This window comes from Struthio camelus, chromosome 21 (genome assembly GCF_040807025.1).
Source record: "Struthio camelus isolate bStrCam1 chromosome 21, bStrCam1.hap1, whole genome shotgun sequence".
NCBI lineage: Eukaryota > Metazoa > Chordata > Aves > Struthioniformes > Struthionidae > Struthio > Struthio camelus.
This window is the reverse complement of record NC_090962.1, coordinates 4,885,689-4,905,403: the sequence shown is the minus strand read 5'-3', so window position 1 is coordinate 4,905,403 and position 19,715 is coordinate 4,885,689. Positions and strand designations below refer to the sequence as shown.

General features: G+C 50.4%; 1 protein-coding gene across 10 annotated transcripts in view; it reads left to right on the top strand.

Annotated features, from left to right (window-relative positions):
• The window catches only part of SAMD11 (sterile alpha motif domain containing 11), a 258,540-nt gene that overhangs the window by 211,762 nt on the left and 27,063 nt on the right, over nucleotides 1-19,715 (top strand). For all 10 annotated transcript variants that reach the window (XM_068916038.1, XM_068916039.1, XM_068916040.1 and 7 more), the window contains 2 exons: nucleotides 9,852-9,944; nucleotides 16,198-16,362. In XM_068916038.1, the coding sequence (XP_068772139.1) occupies nucleotides 9,852-9,944; nucleotides 16,198-16,362 (258 nt within the window). The remainder of the gene's footprint in view (nucleotides 1-9,851; nucleotides 9,945-16,197; nucleotides 16,363-19,715) is intronic.

Genomic DNA, 19,715 nt, shown 5'->3' with positions numbered 1-19,715 from the left:
TGCCTTAAATTGAGCAGAAAATCAGCACCAAATGCGCATCTGGGAGTTGTAAGGCTAGCCACCTTTGTGTGCATGCTTTGCAACGAAGGACAGTTGCTCGCCTAGGCAGCATGAGGGTCTAGGCTCTGTCACTGCCATTCATCCTGTTGGCTCGGATCCGGCGAGTTGTCCTTTCATTCTTCTCTGTTTAAGTTCATTTTTATTTCTTCTGAGGCCCGCTGGGATGGGAGGCGACCAGCGTCCCTTTGTGGTACAGACTGAGGTCTTGGGAGGTGAAGGAGAAACGGGAAAGCCCAGCATGGAAACGCTTGGCCTTTCCTTTGGCTGAGTCCTGCAACTGCCCGTGTGGCATAGGCTAGTGTGTTGGATTTTCCTGGTCTGAGCGTTAAGGTTTTAGTCCCGGCTTTGTCAGTGCAGGATAAGGAGGGGCCAAGGCAGTTTAGCGCCCTGCTCTTGGTCAGAATTTGAAGCCTGCTTGTGGCAGGAGGGGTCTGGTAAGGTGGCTCCGCCAGCCCCTTTGGGAGAGGTCGGTGATGTGTTTCAAGCTGCATCTAGCTCCCTTTTAGGAAGGGAGCGCTGAAGTAGCTTGGCCTTGCCTGTACCTGGAGTGAACAGGGCAGACTGGCCACTTGTCTGGGAGCTGGGTCAGCCACCAACCTCGCAGCTGGTACGTGTTGTGGCTTTGAAACCAAAGTCAACACCAACTCCTTCATCCTCTTCTTGCAGCTTGAGAAAAAGCAAGATTTTCCTGCTTCCAGAAATAACCCCTTCCCCTCCCCCTTTCTTTCCCAGGTGTCTTACAGGCAGCTAGTAAAGAGCTGAAAACAAATCATTGGTGCGGTGACATCTCACTGATGTTATATATAGAAATCCAGTACGGATTGTAATGTGGCACCTGACTTGTCCACTCCTGCTTGCAGCTGGGTGGGAGCGCGGGGAAAGGAGGGAGTGAGCCGCCGCTCCTGACCCTGCTGCGAGTCAAGTCCGTTGTCCAGAGCCAAGGTTTTGACACCGCTCCTGCTCCAGTGCCTGCGTACGTCTCTGTGTTAGCAGGCGTGCGTGCTGTGCGTCTTCCCCCCTGAAGCCAAGCCTGTGCTCCTGCCGCAGAGCAGGAGCAGCGCTCTCCCCACCGCCCGCCTGCCCCAAACAGATCTGGAAATCTGGCACTGGGGTTAGATGCTGCTGCTCTGCTCCTTGTTTCTCTCAAGCCATCAGTTTCCTGAGGTTTCTGGTGGGAGGCAGGGAGAAGTCCTGCTCGAGAGAGAGGGGGGTGGCAGTGGGAAAGGGAGGTGTGGGAGAAGAGACATGCAAATGCTGACCCCAGGCACCGGTTCTTAAAAAGCTGCCCCAGCCTTTCTGATCGGCGCAGCTAGAGCGCGGACTTCACCGCGTTAGAGTCCCGAGGCAGGGAAACCTGCCAGGGTAGTGGGTGACCATGACTGCCGCTTCCTGAAGCCCTGCCAGGTCGGTCCCTGCCTCAGAGCCCTGCTCCAGCACCTGTACCCTCTGGGGAAGCTGACCTCGAGTGACTGGGAGAGGAGACGATAGCCCTTTGCTATCCTTTGTGAAAGGTCGCGCGTTTTTCTCCTGCTGTCTCTTTGCGTGTGCAGGTAAGCCCAGGTTTCCCCGCGGGGGCACAGTAAGTAGCTCCTCAACCCTCTCCCCGCGCTAAGCATGTCTGATGATTCTCTGTGGTTATTAGGCTCTTGAGTAGAAAGAAGAGCAGAAGGGGATGGGTGGGGAGGCTCAAGGGTTAAGCTGCAAGCGCATGGCTATGGAGAACTGGCTCATAAATTAAACAGGATTCTGTCCTAGAGATGCCCTGTCCCCACGCACAAGCTTGCAGTGGTCAGGGTGTTTCGCTGGTCAGGGAAGCTGGTGGTGCTGCGTGCTTTGCCCACTCGGACGTGAACCAACTTGGGAGCAGCTGTCCCAGGGTGGAGGGCTCAGGGTTGGGAAGAGTTTGTTAACCCTTTTCCGTGGGGAAGAGGAGGGATGTCTGCCTGTTCTATTAAGTCTTCAGCTCTGCGTTATCCTTCTGTTTCCATTTCCTTCTGTTTGCTTTTCTCCTCGTTCCTGCTCTGTCTTTGTCCTCTTCCTTCCATTTCTTTTCTTTTCCTCCTTCCTTTCTCATGCTTATTCTCCCTCTCACATGTGCACACTTCTTCCTTTCCATTTCTCCTCCTCTCCTCTTTAGTTCCCTTGTCCTCCTCTCTGTTCTCCCTTCCCCACCCTCCCTCCATCTCCGAGCTCCTCGGGAAGAAGACAATTTGAAGGCTTTCCGCTCTGCTCTCAGCTGAGAGGCTCCTTCCCTCAAGCCAATCAATGGCAGCCTTTCAGCCCCAGTGGGGCTTGGCAAACATTAGATCAATAAGTTATTAGCACCATTCTGTCAGCTGTAATGTGGAGATTGATCGGGGCCGGGGCTCCTGCATGCTGCCTGGCACTTCCCCAGCCTGATAAAGATGACAGATTAAGGGAATAAGAAAAAGGAATTAAGGAGTCTGGCTGTCAAAGCTGTCACGGGCTGGAGGAGCGCTGTTTTTTTCAGGGGCTGAATGAGTGCAATTGGACATTTAAATGGTGCTACGGGTACAGCTCCACCAGCAGCTCTGTCAGAAATCACTATCTTTAGCATGCGCTTTTCTAAAGAGACGTTGGGAGGCTTGTCCGTGGAGCAGTCAGAAGAGGTGAAATGGGCATCCCCAGGGCATTGGAGGGAACGTCAGGTTGCTGGCACAGGCCACACAGAAGACAGCAGCTAGGATCCCACTGGGAGATGTGAGTGGTATTCCTGCTGCGTTGTCGTGCCAACCCTTTGGTGTGGTTGGGTGGTGTGTGGCTGTCCCCAGCGCCAAGGGAGGGAGCCTATGTCACAGGAAAGGTGCCGGTTTTCATAGCTTTTTATCACAGCTTTGGCAGAAGTACAAGGCTAGGAAGAAGAGACATTGGTGCTAGACTTGTCAATGGGAGCAGCACAGGAAGAGCGAGAGCGATTGGGATGCAGAGGCCCTCGTCTAGTTGGGGTGCTTTATCTGATGTGCTCTGCCTTGCCGAGGTCACTTTTCCTCTCTCTATCTCCAAGCTCCTTGGGAACACCAGTTCCTGCTCAAACTGATACGATGAGAACAGGATGATGATATTTCTCAGACAGATAAACTAAGGCCAAACAACCTTTTCCAGAGAGGGTTGTGGTCTCTCAAGAAGAAACAACGTGATCCTTATTGGATCCTCATTGGAACTGAGGTTAAGCCGTGTGATGCAACAGCCTTCCCTCTCCTCCTTGCTCAGCCCACTAGAACTCGCTCCTTTCTAGAGCTAGAAAGAGTCTGCAAAAGGCCTGAACTTCCGGCCCACCCTTCCAGCCTCATTCTTTAAATCTTTCCTGAGAGAGCGCAGGGATTCACAAGTTTGTAGCTGCTAAAAAGCCTCTGTGCAGCATATAAAATGAATCCAAATCTCTCAAGTGCAGTATATCCTTTCCATGAGTGTTTCTCTTACTATGAATATTTACCACCTTTTTATGGCTCCATGCATGCTGTAAAAATGAATTTTGTAGGAATCTGAGAGACAAGGGGATGTTTGTGCACCTTCTCTAATAAAACAGCCTCGTTCCAGACAGATTGGTGGATGGCTGCAGCACAACCTGGACCTCCCTCTCTTGCATTCCTTGGGAATTGAAATACTGGGTAGTCCTTTTAGGACTCCAGCTAGGCAAATTGAGTGAGCGCAAGGAGGTGGGAAGTAGCGGGATACTGCTTGCATGGTAGGAGGAAAGGCAGATGGCCTAGTAGTTATAGCCGAGAAATGAGATGCGGGCTCCTTCTCAAGCCTAGGAAGGATGGTTGCTTTGTTATACATGCAAAGTCCTTCTACTCAGCTGCTGTCTTGCTCCCACAACTGTGATGTTGGCCTCAGTTAACCCACGTGTAGGAAGTAGTTGGTGACACGAGGCCTACCTCTGGGGTGTTGTTTTCTATATAGCGTGTTGAGATCAGTGAGTGACAACCACTGACTCTTGCCTACTGGAGTCCTTGCCTGCTATTGAGAGGCATGAATGGACAACAAGTCTGCCAAGGTCAAGTTCTCTCGAAGTGACCAAGAAAGAGGAAAACCTTTTGGCTACTTGATGTTGCATCCTCCCTGCTTTTATAGTAAGAGACCATTAGCATGATGCATTCCTTGCCTCCCCTTTGTTTCTTTTTTTTTCTTGTTTCCAAGAGTAACTTGTCAAGGGAAACTTGAAGAGTAGTGCTTAGGGAAGGGATATTCTAGCTGAGCGTTTGCAGAGACCTTGGTTTAGGCTATGAACAGTGTCCGGAGCCCGGAGTGTACAGCTTACCCTGCCTTTTCAAACATTCTTACTAGTAAGACTGGTACAACACCTAGTGAAAGGATGCTTCCTGCCCTGTAGAGCTTGCAACCTAAATCTAAATGACAACCAACAAACAGACATAGATGTGGGGACATGAAGGAAAAAGGGAGATAACCCAGAGCAATAGCTAAGGTTTGAAGCCAGCTGCCTGCCATGTCTGTAAAGCCATTAAGCTGACGTGCTGGGTGGAGGATGCTATCTTTGTTTTGCTGTTGTTCTGCTTTGTTGAGCTCCAGCAGTATCTCTTTCTTCCTTGCTAGAACTAGCCCTTCCCCAGGGGCTGGCACACAGCTGTATTGTTCTAGGATCCCAAGTTCCAGAAACCCACTGCTTCCCTTCCCCCAGCTCCCCCAATAATTTTTTTCCATTCTCATTGCCCTCAGTTAAATTATGGCCCGTTGTTCCCATGACCTTGTGCTTCACTCGCCCTTTGTTCCATTGATTCCTGCTGGCAAAGGATGAAGCCGATGAGCAGCCAGATTCCACGTTGCTATGCGGCCACTGCGTGGCCCCTCATACGCCAACCTTTGTTGTGAGCAGCCCTGGGCCTTCAGGGACTCAGCAAGCTGGTGCTGCTTCTTAAAAGCAGGGCAAAGGCACAAGCCCATCACTAGCGAAGTAAGTCTCTAGGGTCCCTGCAAACCTGTCGCATTCGGTTCGAAAACAGACTGAGCAGCAGGGCTGGAGCCCCAGGGTTGTTTGAGCAGAGCAGCTCTTCCAGCAGCAGCCTATTTGTGCCAAAGGAAAGGGGAGAGCTGAATAAGCTGAGATGCTGCCAAGACGCTTCAGACTGGTCAGTGGGAACTGTTGTCTCCAGGGTTTAAGTTTGGTGGGGGAGTTCAGAGCAAGGGAAGATGTTTTCCTCTCCTTAAAATAAAGTGGAAGAGGGTGAAAAAAGGACTTTTTTCCTTTGCTAGATGTTGGCTATCAGAGCCTGGGTGATTTCCCATATAACTTGGCTCAATTTTGTGTTTACTCTAGACTTCTGGGTCCAAGGCTTTCATAGCAAAACCAATGATATGGATAGGGAGCGTGAGATAGGTCTTGATCTCTTCCCATTATTAGCGTCTATAGCATAACACTGCTAAGAAGAGCTAAGAAGAGCTTAGTGTGGTCAGAGAGACCACTTGGCCAGAACTGGGACTCGCCCTGTAATCTGTTCATTTAACAACACTGTGAGGGAAAAATTTTTGTGACTGCCTCATAGTTATCAGTTTCCCTTCTCCAGGTGAAACCCTGTGGTCAGTCACTGGGTCACGGGCTGTTCTCGCCCTGCGATTGATGCAATGGGTGTCCTTGGTGCATCTTCTCTGCTGCAGATTCCCGCCAAAGAATGGAGAGAAAGTCCCTCCCCCTTTGGGAAAACCTAGAGATATGCTTTCTAATTGTCCTGGCTGCCTTAGACTTCCAAGTCCCCTCTTCAAAACCTGATAGTAAGACTTGGGATCCTTAGATATATTTGTGAACATGACTGTTAAGTCAGCCAGCTCTGCCGAGTGCTGGGAGACCCAGGGTTAGAGGCAGTACAGGAGTGCAAAGCACTGTTGCTTCCAGGTGATAATTCTACCTGTGGCCCGTAATCATTTTGTCTGAAGTCCAAAGAGGGCTGTGATCAGACAAAACCCACACTGCCCTGCCTTCTAGCCAGGCTAGCTCTGTGGTGTCATATCTACTTTCATTCACCTTGGTGGTTGCAAAGCCTTTCAGTGATGCTTCTCTATGGGGGCAGAAGTGCTGTCCTCCTCCAGCTGACCTACTTTCCTGGCCTGTTTCTGGTTGTGCTTCACTGTAGAAGTGCAGCAGGTGAGTTTTATTCTCCTCTGCCCTAGGAAGAGAAAGTCTAGTTCTCATCTTGACTTCTGCATCGTCGGGGAAAATATTTGACTTCATTTCCAAAAAGCTCTCTGGATTGCTCTCTGCACTGCATCGTCAGGCCAGCGGGATCCTTGGATGTGATGCAGTATCTGTGGCCCGTGGGAGCCCTGTGGAGGGTGTGTGTGGCCAGGGCTGAGTTGCACTGGTGGCAGAAAGTGATCAGTATGCTCAGGCTTCCTCTAGCACTAGCTCTCCTTACTTGCATTGTTGCTGTGGCCTCGCCTCCCACCATTACTGTTCTACTGATAATGTCTTTCATTTTCAGATTCAATATTAAAAACCTGCCCTGATTTGACTTCCTTTGAATTGAAATGCCTTGTAGAAGGCAGGAGAGAGGAGGTAAAAGCAGGGATTAAAAGAAAAACAGCCCCCACCAACCTATCTTCTCCCGTCCCATGCTTCTCTCTGAAGGTGGGGTGTTGCCTTTTATAGGTGCGTGGGCTGAGCAAACAGCTATCGTTTGGCTCCTTGGTCTGTGATTAGCAATATACTCTCAATACACAACCTGCCGCTGTAAAGTTGATAAGACATCCAGAAGCTACTCTGCCAACTCATCTGCAAAACATCTTTGGTTTTGCCGCTTCTGCTGCGAAGCGTGGGGGAGAAGGACTGTGGATGCTCCCGTCCCTGCCCCTTCAGCCCCTGTCCTGGTTCTTTGTGAGCGAGTTCAAAGAATGGGTTGGTGAACGGCCTTTGGGAATAGAGGGGTTAATTTGGAGTATAAGGCCCTATAAAAGGGTCTTTGCTCACTGGGTGTAAGCATGCCAAAACTCTGCATGTGGTTTAAATTATGGTAAGGAAAGGATTGGTCCTGTAATGCAAATACACGGCCAGTTAGGTTGTACCTTGGAATCTGAGAGTTTGGTAGGTACCTGATGAAACTGTGCACCTGTCTCTTCCCGGCTTTGCGGCTAGGGACGCTAAGAGGAAGGACTGACTCTCCACCCTGGGCTGGAATTCAAGAGACTAATATTCAGTCCTGTGCTCTCCTCTTGACTCTGAATTTTGGGCTTTGATTCGGGCTACCGATGATAATTACTCCTTTTTCCTTGCTTAACGTCTATTGTGTCAATTTAGTCCCCAAACTTCTAGGGGCAGGGGCAGTCTCTGACACATCCCAAGACTTTACCTTAACAAAGATGAGAGGAAACTTTTCGTTTCATGACCTGACTGCCGTAAAAACTGCTGGGGGGCACCACAAATACCTTCCCCCCCCCACCTCGGAAGGGCTCCACTAATGCAAATAAGTGTGTGTGATTTGGTGCTTTGGTACACTGTGAATGTGAGATGCTGGAAGGAAGATGCTGCAGATCCCCCGAGAGGTTAATAAGCTAATGTAGAGGTCTCTGGAGGGCCAGGTTCAAATCTTGGCTGAAAAACAGCTCAGACCTTTCCCTGTGGTATGGATGGCAGACTGGCACACCTCAGTGTTCGTGCAGCTTGCAGCTCAGTCGTGTGTGTGCGGAGAGGCTGGCGCTTTGGAGACCCTGGTGGGACATGGGTCTGATGGGGCTGATGTTGCTTCAGTCTTGGTGTTCCATACCAAGCAGGTGGGGAGCGAGATGGGCCTTGCAACCTGTCCTGCTGGCGCGTCTTGGAATAGCAGGGCATGGCGCTAGTCAGAGTGAATGCCTGCTCGCAGATGGGCTTGTGGAGGTAGCAGTGGAATAACGGGAGAGAAAGAGCGATAGCAGGGTAATGAGGTGCCTTGGTGGAGTTGTGAAATTAAATAATCTTTACTACTCATGTTAACACATAACTGGTACTTCTGTCACCAGTTCCTCCGTGGAGTCTCTTCTGCCTGAAATACATAAGAACAAGCGTTGATGGGTTTTGCTGTCTCCTGCCTGGGATGGGAGGGGTAAGCAGAGCAATGGGACTTTGTTGTTTCAAAACCGCAAATCCCGGATGAGAACGCTTCTGAGGAGGATATATGATCTTGGCCTCCAGCACTGAGGGTTTGCAGCCTAAGACTAACATTTCCAGGAAAATCAACGTGAAGAATGAAGAGCTCCATGGAGAGGCAGCTTGTGGCTCTTTGTGCTGTGTGGCCAGGTACTTCCTAGCTCTGATCCTGGCTTGGCAAGCTGATAACTGCCTGTGGCTTTGGAGAAGTCACTTAATGGGTAAATTAAGGCAAGAGGGTTGATAAAACTGAAATTGCATTGAGAGGCTAACTCAACACCTGGAAGGTGAAGTGCTTTGGAAGCTTAAGTCCTATCACTGACTGACTCCACCCTTTCCCATCTGATTTCCAATTGCCACTGTTTTGTTGTATTTACTTTGGTTTTTGCTTATGGATGGTTGCAAACCCCTGCAGTTGTCTCTGAGTGCTAGCTTTGTTAACAGCCTGGGTGACAGGGTCATGGCAAGATAAGATCGGAGGCAGCTTGTGCTCTTTAAAACCTTGAAATGCCACTTGTAACTTTGCAGAGTTCCAGAATTGCTCTTTACATAAAGGCGTTGCCTGGCAGGCTCTGCCTCCGCACCGCGGCTGTCTGTTCTCGGCACCGCTCAGACTGTGTCAGCTGCAGATCCGGATCCTGGATCTCTTGGTGCATACAATGCCAAGGCAGGAACCTGGGCTTGCTTAGCTGAATTTGAAGTAATGTGGAGTGACTCTGAGTAGGAAGGACAGTTGCTTGGCTTAAAATGTCACCTGGAACAGAAACAATTTTGTTACTCTAATAAGTAGCACCAAGAGCTTTTGTAATCCTTCTTGACTAACACACGTTGGGCAAACTGCAGAAGCTTTGCATGCATGTTGGCACGCAGGCAGGTGCAACATATATTTGCTCAAAGATGGTACTTGTTTGTGAGTGTGTTTCTTTTTTTTTTTTTTAAGATGCTGCATTTTTAACAAGCTCTTGATAGATGAGAATTTGATGCTTGCAATGACAAACAGCCTCTTCCTTCCTGCCCATATGCAACATCATGCTTTCAGTTTCCCCAGCATTATTATGGGAGGATATTGATTTTAAATCTGTTTGGGGATGCTGTAATTGTATATTAGATATTTTGTGTTGGTTTGTAGGGCTCCACTAATGCAAAAGGCTTGAGCGTTTCCGTACAATTTAGAGAGGGAAGATTGCTAAGGACCTTGAGGTTTTCGAGAGGAGAGAGGGAGGGAGGGAGAGAGAGAGAGAGAGAGTGTGTGTGTGTGTGGTAGGAAGATTCAGAGATCTGTGTTGTGCTTTTTTTGTGTGTGTGTGTTGTTTTTTTCCTCCCCTTTCTCTCCCCCAGTTGCTTTGCATCAGGGCATGAAAGGAGTGGAAACACCAGGGGGACAAAAGGCAACAGAACAAATGATGAAACTCAGTAAGGAAATCAACTGGATTCAGAATTTATAGCTTTAAAACGTTGCATTGATCAGTGTGTGAATAGTCATTATGTGCTTTTGGACTGCATGATTAGGAAAGCAGATCAAGGCTCTCAAGATGATGATTTTTCTTACTTTCATTTTTTTTCTCTGCCTGTAACGTACGTGTGTGTGTGTGTGTTTGTGAGTGAGAGAAGCAAAATACCTAAGTCACTCTGGTTGATTCTGCAAAGAGGAAAGTACAGCCTTATCTGATACTCAGGTTTCTCATCTCTCTTCTAGATGAAATTTTAGGCAAGAGAAGAGTATGTTCTCCCAACAGCAGCAGTGAGTGTCCTTTAGAAAGCAAGAAAGCCCGAAGCGAGTCCCCGAAAGGTAAGTGCTGCTTCTCCTTCCCTCATCCCCTTCCCCTTTTCCTCCGTTCTTAAGAGTGGAACTTAATTGAAATTATGGAGGGAGCGAAGGGAGGGTCGCAAGAGGCTGTGGTGCGGGAGCTGTGAGTACCCGGCTCTGAGGGTGCATGAGGAAGGCTTACCCGCGCGCTGTGCTTTCTTTATCTAATCGGAGAGAAGCTTGCAGTGCGGGGAGGGAATTGCTTCTTAATTAGAATAATTATTTTATGATTTAAAAAGCAAGCTGCAGCTTTGGAGGCAGACCTTAGGGGTGTTCCTACTTTTCAGGCAGAATGTCTTGATTAAATGTTTAATATAAAAAAAATATACACAGGCTTATCGTGTTGGCATCTGTTCCTTTAAAAGGAAAAAAGGGAAGCTTAGCAGGGAGAATAGGGCTGCCTAGTTGTTCTGTATGCATTTATGGCACTGTTCCTATAGAGATGGAATCTGCAGAAGGTTTCTCTTTTTGTAGAGACTTTTTTAGTCTCCTGATTTGTTTTATGGTTCCTTCCTATAAACATGATTTTAAAACTTTCTTTACGACCGGCAAAGTGGAGTGGGTAATGGAGCCTGCAGTTAATGAGTTTGTCTCCGAGGTTGCACAAATGAGGTTTTGCAGGCCGTTCACTTAGAGGCTTTGTTGTTAAGTTCAAACTAATTAGCTGTCAATAGCGTCCACCTCGATCGCTGTTGCCTAACCTGTGCTCTTTTGTCCTCACACAAAACAAAAAAAACAAACAAACAAAAAAAAAGGGCAGGCTGGCTGCCTGGAGCTAGATCCTCTTTTATGGGGTGGGAGTCCAGCAGCTGAGACTCCTCGAGGTATGTACTCTATTAACCAATCCAGGGAATCCCAAAGGGCAGTTATATGCAGCAGTTTGTCCTGAAGTTTTCTTCAAATAAGTACCCATATCATGATATGTAAAGATTTATTGCAGGGTCTTGTATCGCATCTTAATTGTACGTTATTTTCCTTTATATAGCCGATTCCTGATTCCTTGCCTCCAAATCATGATCTGAAAGGCAGCACGTTCTGAGAGGATGTTGAATATTAATGTCACTTTGTATAATGTTGCTAACACTACCTAAGAACGTACTAAATCTTTTCTTTCACGTAATCCTCTCGTGCCTGTTAACTCTTTATTCCAATTAAGAACACCTTGTTTGTTTTACTGGACTTTTCTCAAAGGCGTGAAGAGGTACCCTGTATACTACTACCCTTTACCTGTTTTCCTTGAATGACTCATCTGCCCTCTTCCTGTTGCTGTCAAAGTTTCTGGCAGATGTGCAGGCATGTTCCAGCGGGATGCTTGTATGGATTCTGAAGTGTGTTTGTCATCTAGGAGCGCAGGACTCCCGCAACGCGGTCGCTGCTGCACCTGCCGTCTGCTGGTCTCTGTCCTTGGTAATTCCAAGACAACGCGTACAGAACGGTTGAGGTTGGAAGGGACTTTTTAAAGATCGTCTGGTCCATAAAAGTCCATACTTAGGTCGCTATTACCTGGATTCATCTTCTGTGTAGCCTGGCTGAGAATGGGTGGAACTTCAGTCAAGCTGTCTGAAAGCAAGCTGCTGTTTTTGGATTCAGCCTAGTGAAGGGCCCAAACTTGCACAAATTGGTGTTTTTGCCATCGGAGCAGCAGGGTCAAGCAATCCCATTCTGTTTCTTTCCCCTGTCCTTCCCACCGTTTTTGTTTACTTGAGCGGGTTGCAGGCAGAGAGAGGCAGATAAGAACCCTTGGCTTTGCACGGTGCACTCAGGATTTAAATCCTGCTCTTTGACTCTGTATACAGACTCAGTCAGGGTTTCCTGAGCCCTTCAGAGAGGGGTTCCCGGGAAGCCCTGAATAAAAGCAAACTTTTGTTTTCTCCTCCCACTTTTTTCTCAGGAAGCCTTCCCTACCCTCTAAAGCAGTGTGAGGTGGCATGGAATTTCTAAGCTGGACCTTCTTATAACCCCCATGTTTCCCGTTTTTTTTTTAAATTGCGTTAAATCATGGGGCTGCTCTCTCCAACACCATGGCAGGCGTCTGAAGCTTGGGTTTTGCTGGTTCCAGCCCACCACTGAAATAAGGAGGGGAATGGGGGCAGAATCTTGTGTGCTTTTGGGGCCTTTATCGACCTCCCCCCTGCCATGAGAAGGGGGAGAAGGCAGGGCTCGAGCTGGTGTTTCTGTGCCTTAAGCCCTGAACAGCTGAGAGCATCTTGCAGCTGAGAACTCCTAGGAGACGTCTCATCCTGCCGGCTCCTGTGGCGCTGGTAGCGTGGAGGGACAGGCGGAAAACGATCCCTGTGTTCCCAGCTCTGTGCTGCAAGGTGGTGGTTGGGAACAGAAGGGTCTCTGTTGCTCGACAAGCCATTTTCAAACATCCCGGGGACCCTACTGATTAGCTGCCTGGAATTTGGGAACCACTGGTGTGGAGCAGCGCTGCGAATGCATGAACCGGTGCTAGAGCCCTGCGCTTGGCTGGGGCCCAGATGTTGTGAGTGCAGTTTGGGATTTCGAAGTGGAAAGGGGAAAGAGGACTGGTTGGAATTTGATAGCCTCTGCCGGCCCGTGCCGTGCTCTGGTGGGAGGCAGGTCCGCGCAGTGCCCTGGGGTCTCCCCAGGGTGCCCCTCTCCTTTCCCGCTGTGCCTCGGTGGGTGCGCTTTTCTACAGCGGCGTACAGCCCAAGGCAGGGAATCTCCCTCTTTCCATCGCGTGCTGGCCCTGGATGCAGCTCTCGCTCGGGGCACAGCTGCATTGTCTCCGAAACGGCCTTTTGAAGAGGAGGAATGACCCCCGCGCCCGCGGCACATCTCGCACTGCCGTGGCTGCGCCTGACAAGGCAAGGAGAACACAGGCAGCCAAGTAAATCACTCCCTCTCTCTGGCTGAGTGAAAAAACACCTGTAGGGCTGGAAGCCCTTCCAGCAGGGAAGCAGCAACCTCCCCTTCCCCCCTCCCCAGCGCTGGCGGCGCGCACACCAGAGATCAAAAGAGAGCCCTATCTCGGTGGAAACCGGGCCGCGCCAGCGCTGCTGTCAAACAGAGCAGAACGTTCTCGCGTCTAATATGGAAATGCGAGCGCATCGGAGGCGCGGAGCGAGGGCTCTGCTGGCAGGTCACGGAGGAAGCTTTCTCCCTGGGAGCCAATTCCCCGAGCAAAACCCTCACTCCCGTGGCAACAGCAATGTCTGGAGATCTGTTTCTCCGATAGCTCGAGACATGGAATAAAACTGAAGAGTGCAAAAAGAGAAAATCCGTAAGAATATTTTTGTTCCTATTTGAAGGGCCGAAAAATAAATCTGGCAGAAGCCTCATCACTTGGGAAGATTTAAAACTAGGCTGGACTAAGCGCTGGAAAATCCAGGGTAGGGAACAATGTTGCGCTGGCCCCTTGGGGTGGGCTGATGACCTCATATGCTGCTCTTTCTACCGTTCTTTTTCCTTTGCTGTTGTAGATCCTTTAAAATAAAACCAAAATCTTACTGCCTCTTTGGTTAGTGAAGCAGACCAGAGCTGGAGCTGGACTGCAGCTGAGCAGTTCAGATCCAGCGTCGGTCAGTTTTTGTTGGGAGCAGGGGCCCGTCTGGATCCACGCGTTGTTTGATTTGGCAGCTGTCCCATCAGGCCAAATGAGGAAACGGTGTTTAGTCCCGTTCTTGCTCAGACTGAAGTTGGCAACCACCTCGCTGCCCCCCAAGGCCAGGCTGGTGAGCGTGGTGGGAGCAGGTAGAGGCCCGGGGAGCAGGGCGGCGGGCCCGAGCCGGCAGCCGCTGCCTCGGCCGGCCCTTGGAGGGGCCGTGCCGGGCTCCCTTTCACACCTGGTGGCTGGAAGAGATTTGACGAGATCAGTCTCCCGCGTTACCCCCCGGTAATGACAAAAGCAGACAGAAAAGCTGCAGCAGAGCTGGAATTAGCGCTGGCTGAGTCATGTGAAATCTTCAAGTTTTAAGGGTGGAAATCCAGCCTTTCTCTGCAGGCTCCTCCTTCCTCTGAGCCTACCCTTGCCGCCCGCAGTCTCCCCCCTCTTCGCACCCCAAATCCGCTCCGAGGCTGAGCGGATAGAGGTTATGGTAATTCGGTGTTATTTCCCCTCCCCCCTGCTTTTTTTTCCTCTCTAATGACCCGGCTGCGAAGAAAACCTCGTCGATTTTCCTACGTCGGGACTGTGGCACGCGGCGTGCTTTCGTAGACCTTGCTCGTCAGAAGGGGACTGGAGCAGGCGGCGCGCTCCCGGGGGAGATGGCGGCGAGCCGAGAGAGCAAGGACGTAGGAAACGTTGTCCGCAGGGTGACCTGGCGGGAGGGGGACGCGGAGGGGAACGCTGACTCCCCTTCCCCAGTGGCCTGCAGGCCCGGGTATCAGCGGGGGGACACAGCGTGGCTGTATCTTGTCCAGCCTTCCTCTTCCGGGTCAGGTTTGTGCGGGATGCACCCCGCGGTACGGGGCGGGGGTCCAGCTCCTGACACCTGCTGGCTTGAAGCAGGCTGTGAACTGCACACGAAGCCTGTGCACCCTACGATCCAGACGCATGTCACTGCGGTGACCGGAGTTGGAGGGGACCAAAGTCATTTCCCTCTTGCGGGGGAAGAGCGCCTTGCGAGCTGCTGATGCAACGCCACCTTTTTTTTTTTTTTTTTTTCTTTTCTTGGAGCTTTGTGCAGCTCCAGTTGATTTTTGGCCCTTCTTATGTTTTGGGGAGGAGATGGTTTCTTTACTGCACGAGGGAATAGCACGTATGTGTAGTGCTGTCATGAGTCAGAGGACAGACGGCACCTAACTGCTGGGGCAAAAGCGAGACGGCCCCTAAGCTGCTGTGGCAGAGCCACGTTTTGTGAGCGCTGTCTCTTGGAGAGCACTTGATTTTGCTGTGGGCTCGCTCTCAGCTGGCTTAGGGCACCCTTTCTCCCCGGAGAGATCCAAAGCACTTTTCCCAGCAGGTTGTCCAGTACCTGCACGCTCGTTACAGCAGTGCTGACACTGGTGTGAAATAAGTGGCCTGTGCTGAGGGCGGCCACCTTGACTTTGGAGGCAACCTGGGAGCGCAGCCGCCTGCCGTGGGGCCTGAAGGACTCCGACGGGGAAACGAGGTGGATTAAGGAGCAAGAATCTGGGGCGCGTGCCGTAAGGTGGTCTGGTGACCGCAGCGTAGCGGGAGCCCTCGCCACTGCCTCCCTCCCCTTCTGCCTGTTTGGATAGTTATTGGGAGTTGCTCTGCGAGTAATGAAAAGGTTTTGCCCGTGGGGAAGATGCACGATAAAATAACGTTAGAGCAGCAACTGCCAAGGCAGAGAAACGGTAATTGCTGTGAGTTCTGCTTACGGTAAACGCAAAGCTGCTGTGGTTTTACCTCCCTGGTTGTAAGATTGGGATCCTTGCTGCCCAGGGAGCCTCAGACCTGCACGTGCCGTCACACCAGGAGGATGGAGAGGAAGGGATGCTGGGCGCAATTGTAACGGCCCCAGGGTGCGTAGCCATGCATACGGGTCCGAAACAGTCTGCTTCTGTGACTTCCCTCCAAGAGGTGGACTGTCAGGTGGGCTGTCATCACGGGCTGTCGTGCAGTTCTCAGCCTCGTGGAAAGTAGGTGCTTGAACATCTCTCTAGTGATAGGTCACGTTATTGTGTCTCTAGCTGTCTCCTCCAAGCCCTGTTCAGAAACATGGAGTAGGTGTTAGTTGAAAAAAGAACTTGCGTCCCCTGAGGTGGAAGGGTGAGAACTCAGTTGTCTTTCATCCTGCCTGTCCGCTTTGCCCCCTTTGGGGTAGTGAGCTTGCTCGCTTGCAAATTTGTGTGATTATAATGTGATGCCTTTGGCTTAAAAAAAAAAAAAAAAAGTTCACAAATTCTTGTTTTTTTGCATAGGCTAAAGGCTATATGTCTGTGTAGGCTCTATGTCTGTGCTAGATGCAAGGAAAAATTTGCGTGTGTATGTGTGCTCTGGTATGTGCTGTGGCAGCTGAGGCTGTACACTCTTCTGTGTATAAATAGTTTGCATGTTTGGAGGTTTAGTGAGTGGTGGGTGTGTATTCGCTTCATATAGTGGTACATCTCAAACCATGAAGATAGCTGGGTTTGGCAGCTTGATGCATCAAGTTCAGTGCGTATGAGATAGTTGTGGGAGATGGTGCTAACTTCCCCTCCCCATCTCTTTTCTGATTCTTTTGCCCCATCCATGTACCTCTAATTTCCTGTAGTATTTTTCTGTTGGGGGGGGGAAAAAAACCCAAATCTTTCTGCTCTTCAGAAAACTCCCACACACCTCTGCTTGAGGACTCGGTGACTCAGATGACCCCAGAAGAGCACTACAGACGCATGATGTCAGCACTGAACGAACACAGCACGTTTGAAGAGCAGCAGCAGCAGCGTCTCTACCAGCTGGCTAACAGCATGGCAGTGCCCAGCCATGGAGGTACAGGCTCTTAGGGATGGGAAGACAAGGGGCTGGAATTACCGTTTAATACAAGTCTTGTAAGAATTTACTTTAACTGCTGCGTGCGTGTGTGGAGGAGGTGTGGGCTGCAGTGTCACATGTCTATTGTGCGGTGAATACAGATGCTGCTAAGGGGGACCTACAGACCCTTTGTCCTACCATGTCTGTGGGTGCATCTGTTCTCAGTCATCTGCAAACGACAGTACCTTCTGTAGATACCTGTGGGGGCTCAGCATCTGTTTACTGCAGTGAATTAGCTGCAACATTGCGGCTCTGTATTTTGCATTGGGGGGATCCTTTTCTTCCTTCGTTTCAAGAGTTCGCGTTAGTCTAAATATTCAGAAACCCCAGAGTAACTCTCCTTTGGATCACAGTGTAGAGCAAGGGGAATGAGTGCTCATGTAATGCCAGGGAGTTGTGCGATGTCGGCGTTACCAAATACTCTGGGCGTTTGCTGATGAGATCGGAAGCAGCAAGATGATGTTGCGGGATTTGGTTGAGCGTTGATGATGTTAGGTTTGGAAAGTTTGTGCAGAAGTTGCTACAGGCAGAGATGGCGTGAGCTGATGTTACTGACCGTTCACCTTCATAAGAATTAAATGCCCTATGTTTTTGGGAACAACTGAAATATGCAGGTGAAGCGAAGATGCTGTGAAGACAGCTCAGCAGACAAATGCTGAAGTCAGTGGGACAGGATCATCCATGGTATCAGGTGTCATCTGCCGAAAGGAACTGTATTTACTTCACCAAGGATTAATCTTGTCCTTCACTAGCTGAAACCAGATCTGCTGTGGAAAAGTGAGGGAGGCCTTACTGAAAAGGAGAGAACCTCTTCTATACCCAGTATACGTTCACGTGATGAGGGCTTTATCAAGGCATTGCCATAAGGATCCTGTGGGTAGCAGCTTCAAGCAATAACACGTTGTCCCCAGACCTCCTCAGGGTGGTGCAGTTCTCTGATGCTCAGCTGGGCGCTGTGGATAGCTGAGGGAGTCCCTGGTCCCCCTTTAACTGGGGCCTGTTGTGTACGCTGCATGTTCTGCTTTCGTAGCTGTGCCATACCTGCCTGTCTGCTGTTTCTAGGCTTTAGCAGCACAGGAGTATTTCTGCGCTGGTATCTATGCTCAAGAGAACGTGCCACCGTTTTGCTTCTTAAAAGGGGCTGGCGTTTGTACAGTTATGTTAATGCAAAGAGGGGAAAACCCAAACCCTAGTCCTAAAACAGCCTCCACGTTAACAGGTGCTTTTGTCCCATGCTGCTGCCTTGTCCTGGGGCTTGAGTGGTGTCCTGAGGGGAGAGGTCTCCTGCAGTACCAGGATCTACTGGTTCCTGCATGAACTGGAGAATTGCTAATAGGTTTTGCCCTCAGTCGCGGAGGCAGCACGGCTGAAACCAGCTTGGCTGCAGGATCCCATGCAGTGCCTAAAGAGGGCACTAGGCAGTTACGGGAGCCACCTTGGGAGCTGCTCTACAGAGCGCTGGAGCCACTTGCAACGCTGCACGTGCTTGACAGTCCTCAGCCTGTGTGGACACCCAGTCTTCCCTCAGACGAGCAAAGCGTGCTGGCCCAGGCTCGGCTCTGGCCAGAGTAAAACTATGCGTTGCACCTGAGCCCTGTGATGCAGGAGAAGTTACAGAGGGGTTGGCTAAGTGACGGAGCTGTCTGAATCAGGCTGAGCAGGGGTGATAGAAGAGCTGACGCTGTTCCAGTCGTGGAGGCAGAGGGTTGAAGCACCACTGAAAACTAGTGCAGTGCAAGAGTTTGTACCCTCTGTGCTGCTTCCTGCCCGAGGCCCTGGAGGGCTGGCGTGTACCTGCCTGGCTGAGCCAGAGAGGGAGCGCAAGCAGCATCAGCAAAGCATCCAGCAGGAACTGGAGGAGAATCTCCAGGCCAGTGTGAATCCCCAGGGCTTCTTGTTAGGTTAACGAAGAGGCTGTCTTCCCTTCCACTCTGATGTGATTGGCGTCTCTGGCGGTAGGAAGGCGATCCCTTTTGCTCTAGAGTAAGGATTTGCTCATCAGCAACGGTATGGCATAAGCGTGTGCTGACACACGCTGTAGTGAACGTGGCACAAGCCTTTGTAAATGGTGTTCAGCTGTGCCACGCGTTTACGAAGAGGTGCAGAGCTCCTGCAAGTACAGCACCTAGGTATGGGGCAACGTCATGCACCGTAGGGCTGGAGCTTCCACGCGTACACGCGGTGAACACAAGTGCGGTACGCAAAAGGACAGTATATAACATGCATCGTGCACAAAAGGGTGATGTACCAGAATGCAAATGCTGAATATCCACAGACGCCGGTCTATGTAGACCGTGTTGAATACAACAGAAGCACGTACTCTGCACAAAACGTGTTTTATGTACCTGTATAGGGATGTACAGCTGTGTATACCGCTTAGCGCCGGGTGGCCGGTGGACAGGCAGAACACGTGCATCCAGGCAGAGCGCGTGCTGCATAGCAGCTGGTATCGCCCCCTTCTCCCCCCATGTAATGAGTAAAGTAGCTCATTACATTAAAAGCCTGACGTATTTTTTATGATTATGATTAAGTTGTCTCCTCGGCATTTGCTGGGGGAGGGGTCACGCTGAGGTTTTGGGGTGGGCAGAGGGAGAAAAGGAGCCTGCACAGACAGGCTCTCTCGTGTAACGTTGACAAGACAAAACTCAGTGTATTTTGGATTGTCTCCCCACCACAGGGCTCTGGCTGAGCTATAAATTATTAGTGCCAGTACAAAGCGCAGTTTATCTGTGGGCTCACATGGAGGCACCAATAACATTAATAATTTAAAAAAAGTTAATAATTTAAAATTCTTTTTTTTTTTTCCCTTAATTGCTTTTCTTCCTCCTCCCCCCCCCGGCCCCCCTTCTCCGTCCCCGTTCTCCCAGTGGCATTCAGCCCGCGCTCTGAATTCAGTCTGCCTCCGTGCCTGCAACCGCCATCCGCCAGCGTCCCGCTGTCAATCAGTCTGATTTCCCAACTGTCAGAGCGCAGGATTGTAAATAACGGCTCCTCGGGGGGGGGGGGGAAGGGGGGCTGCGCGAGGAGGCAGGGGCGCAGCGGAGGGAAGGAGGGCGAGAAAGAGGAGACGAGAGGGTGTGCGTGGCGAGGAGGGGGGGGTGTTGCGGTCATTCAGGATCAATGCAGCTTCTGGAACTGGCTGCACGCCAGACTTCTAAATTACAGGCGCTGTGGCAATAAGGAGTGACCTGGGTTTTTCAGATAATTAATTTATAAACATCGAAGGTGCATGGTCCCTGGCTTGGAGATTTCTCTAGGCTTTTTATGTGATCTAATGGGGCTTGCTGTTTCACTCTCTCCTACATAGCTTT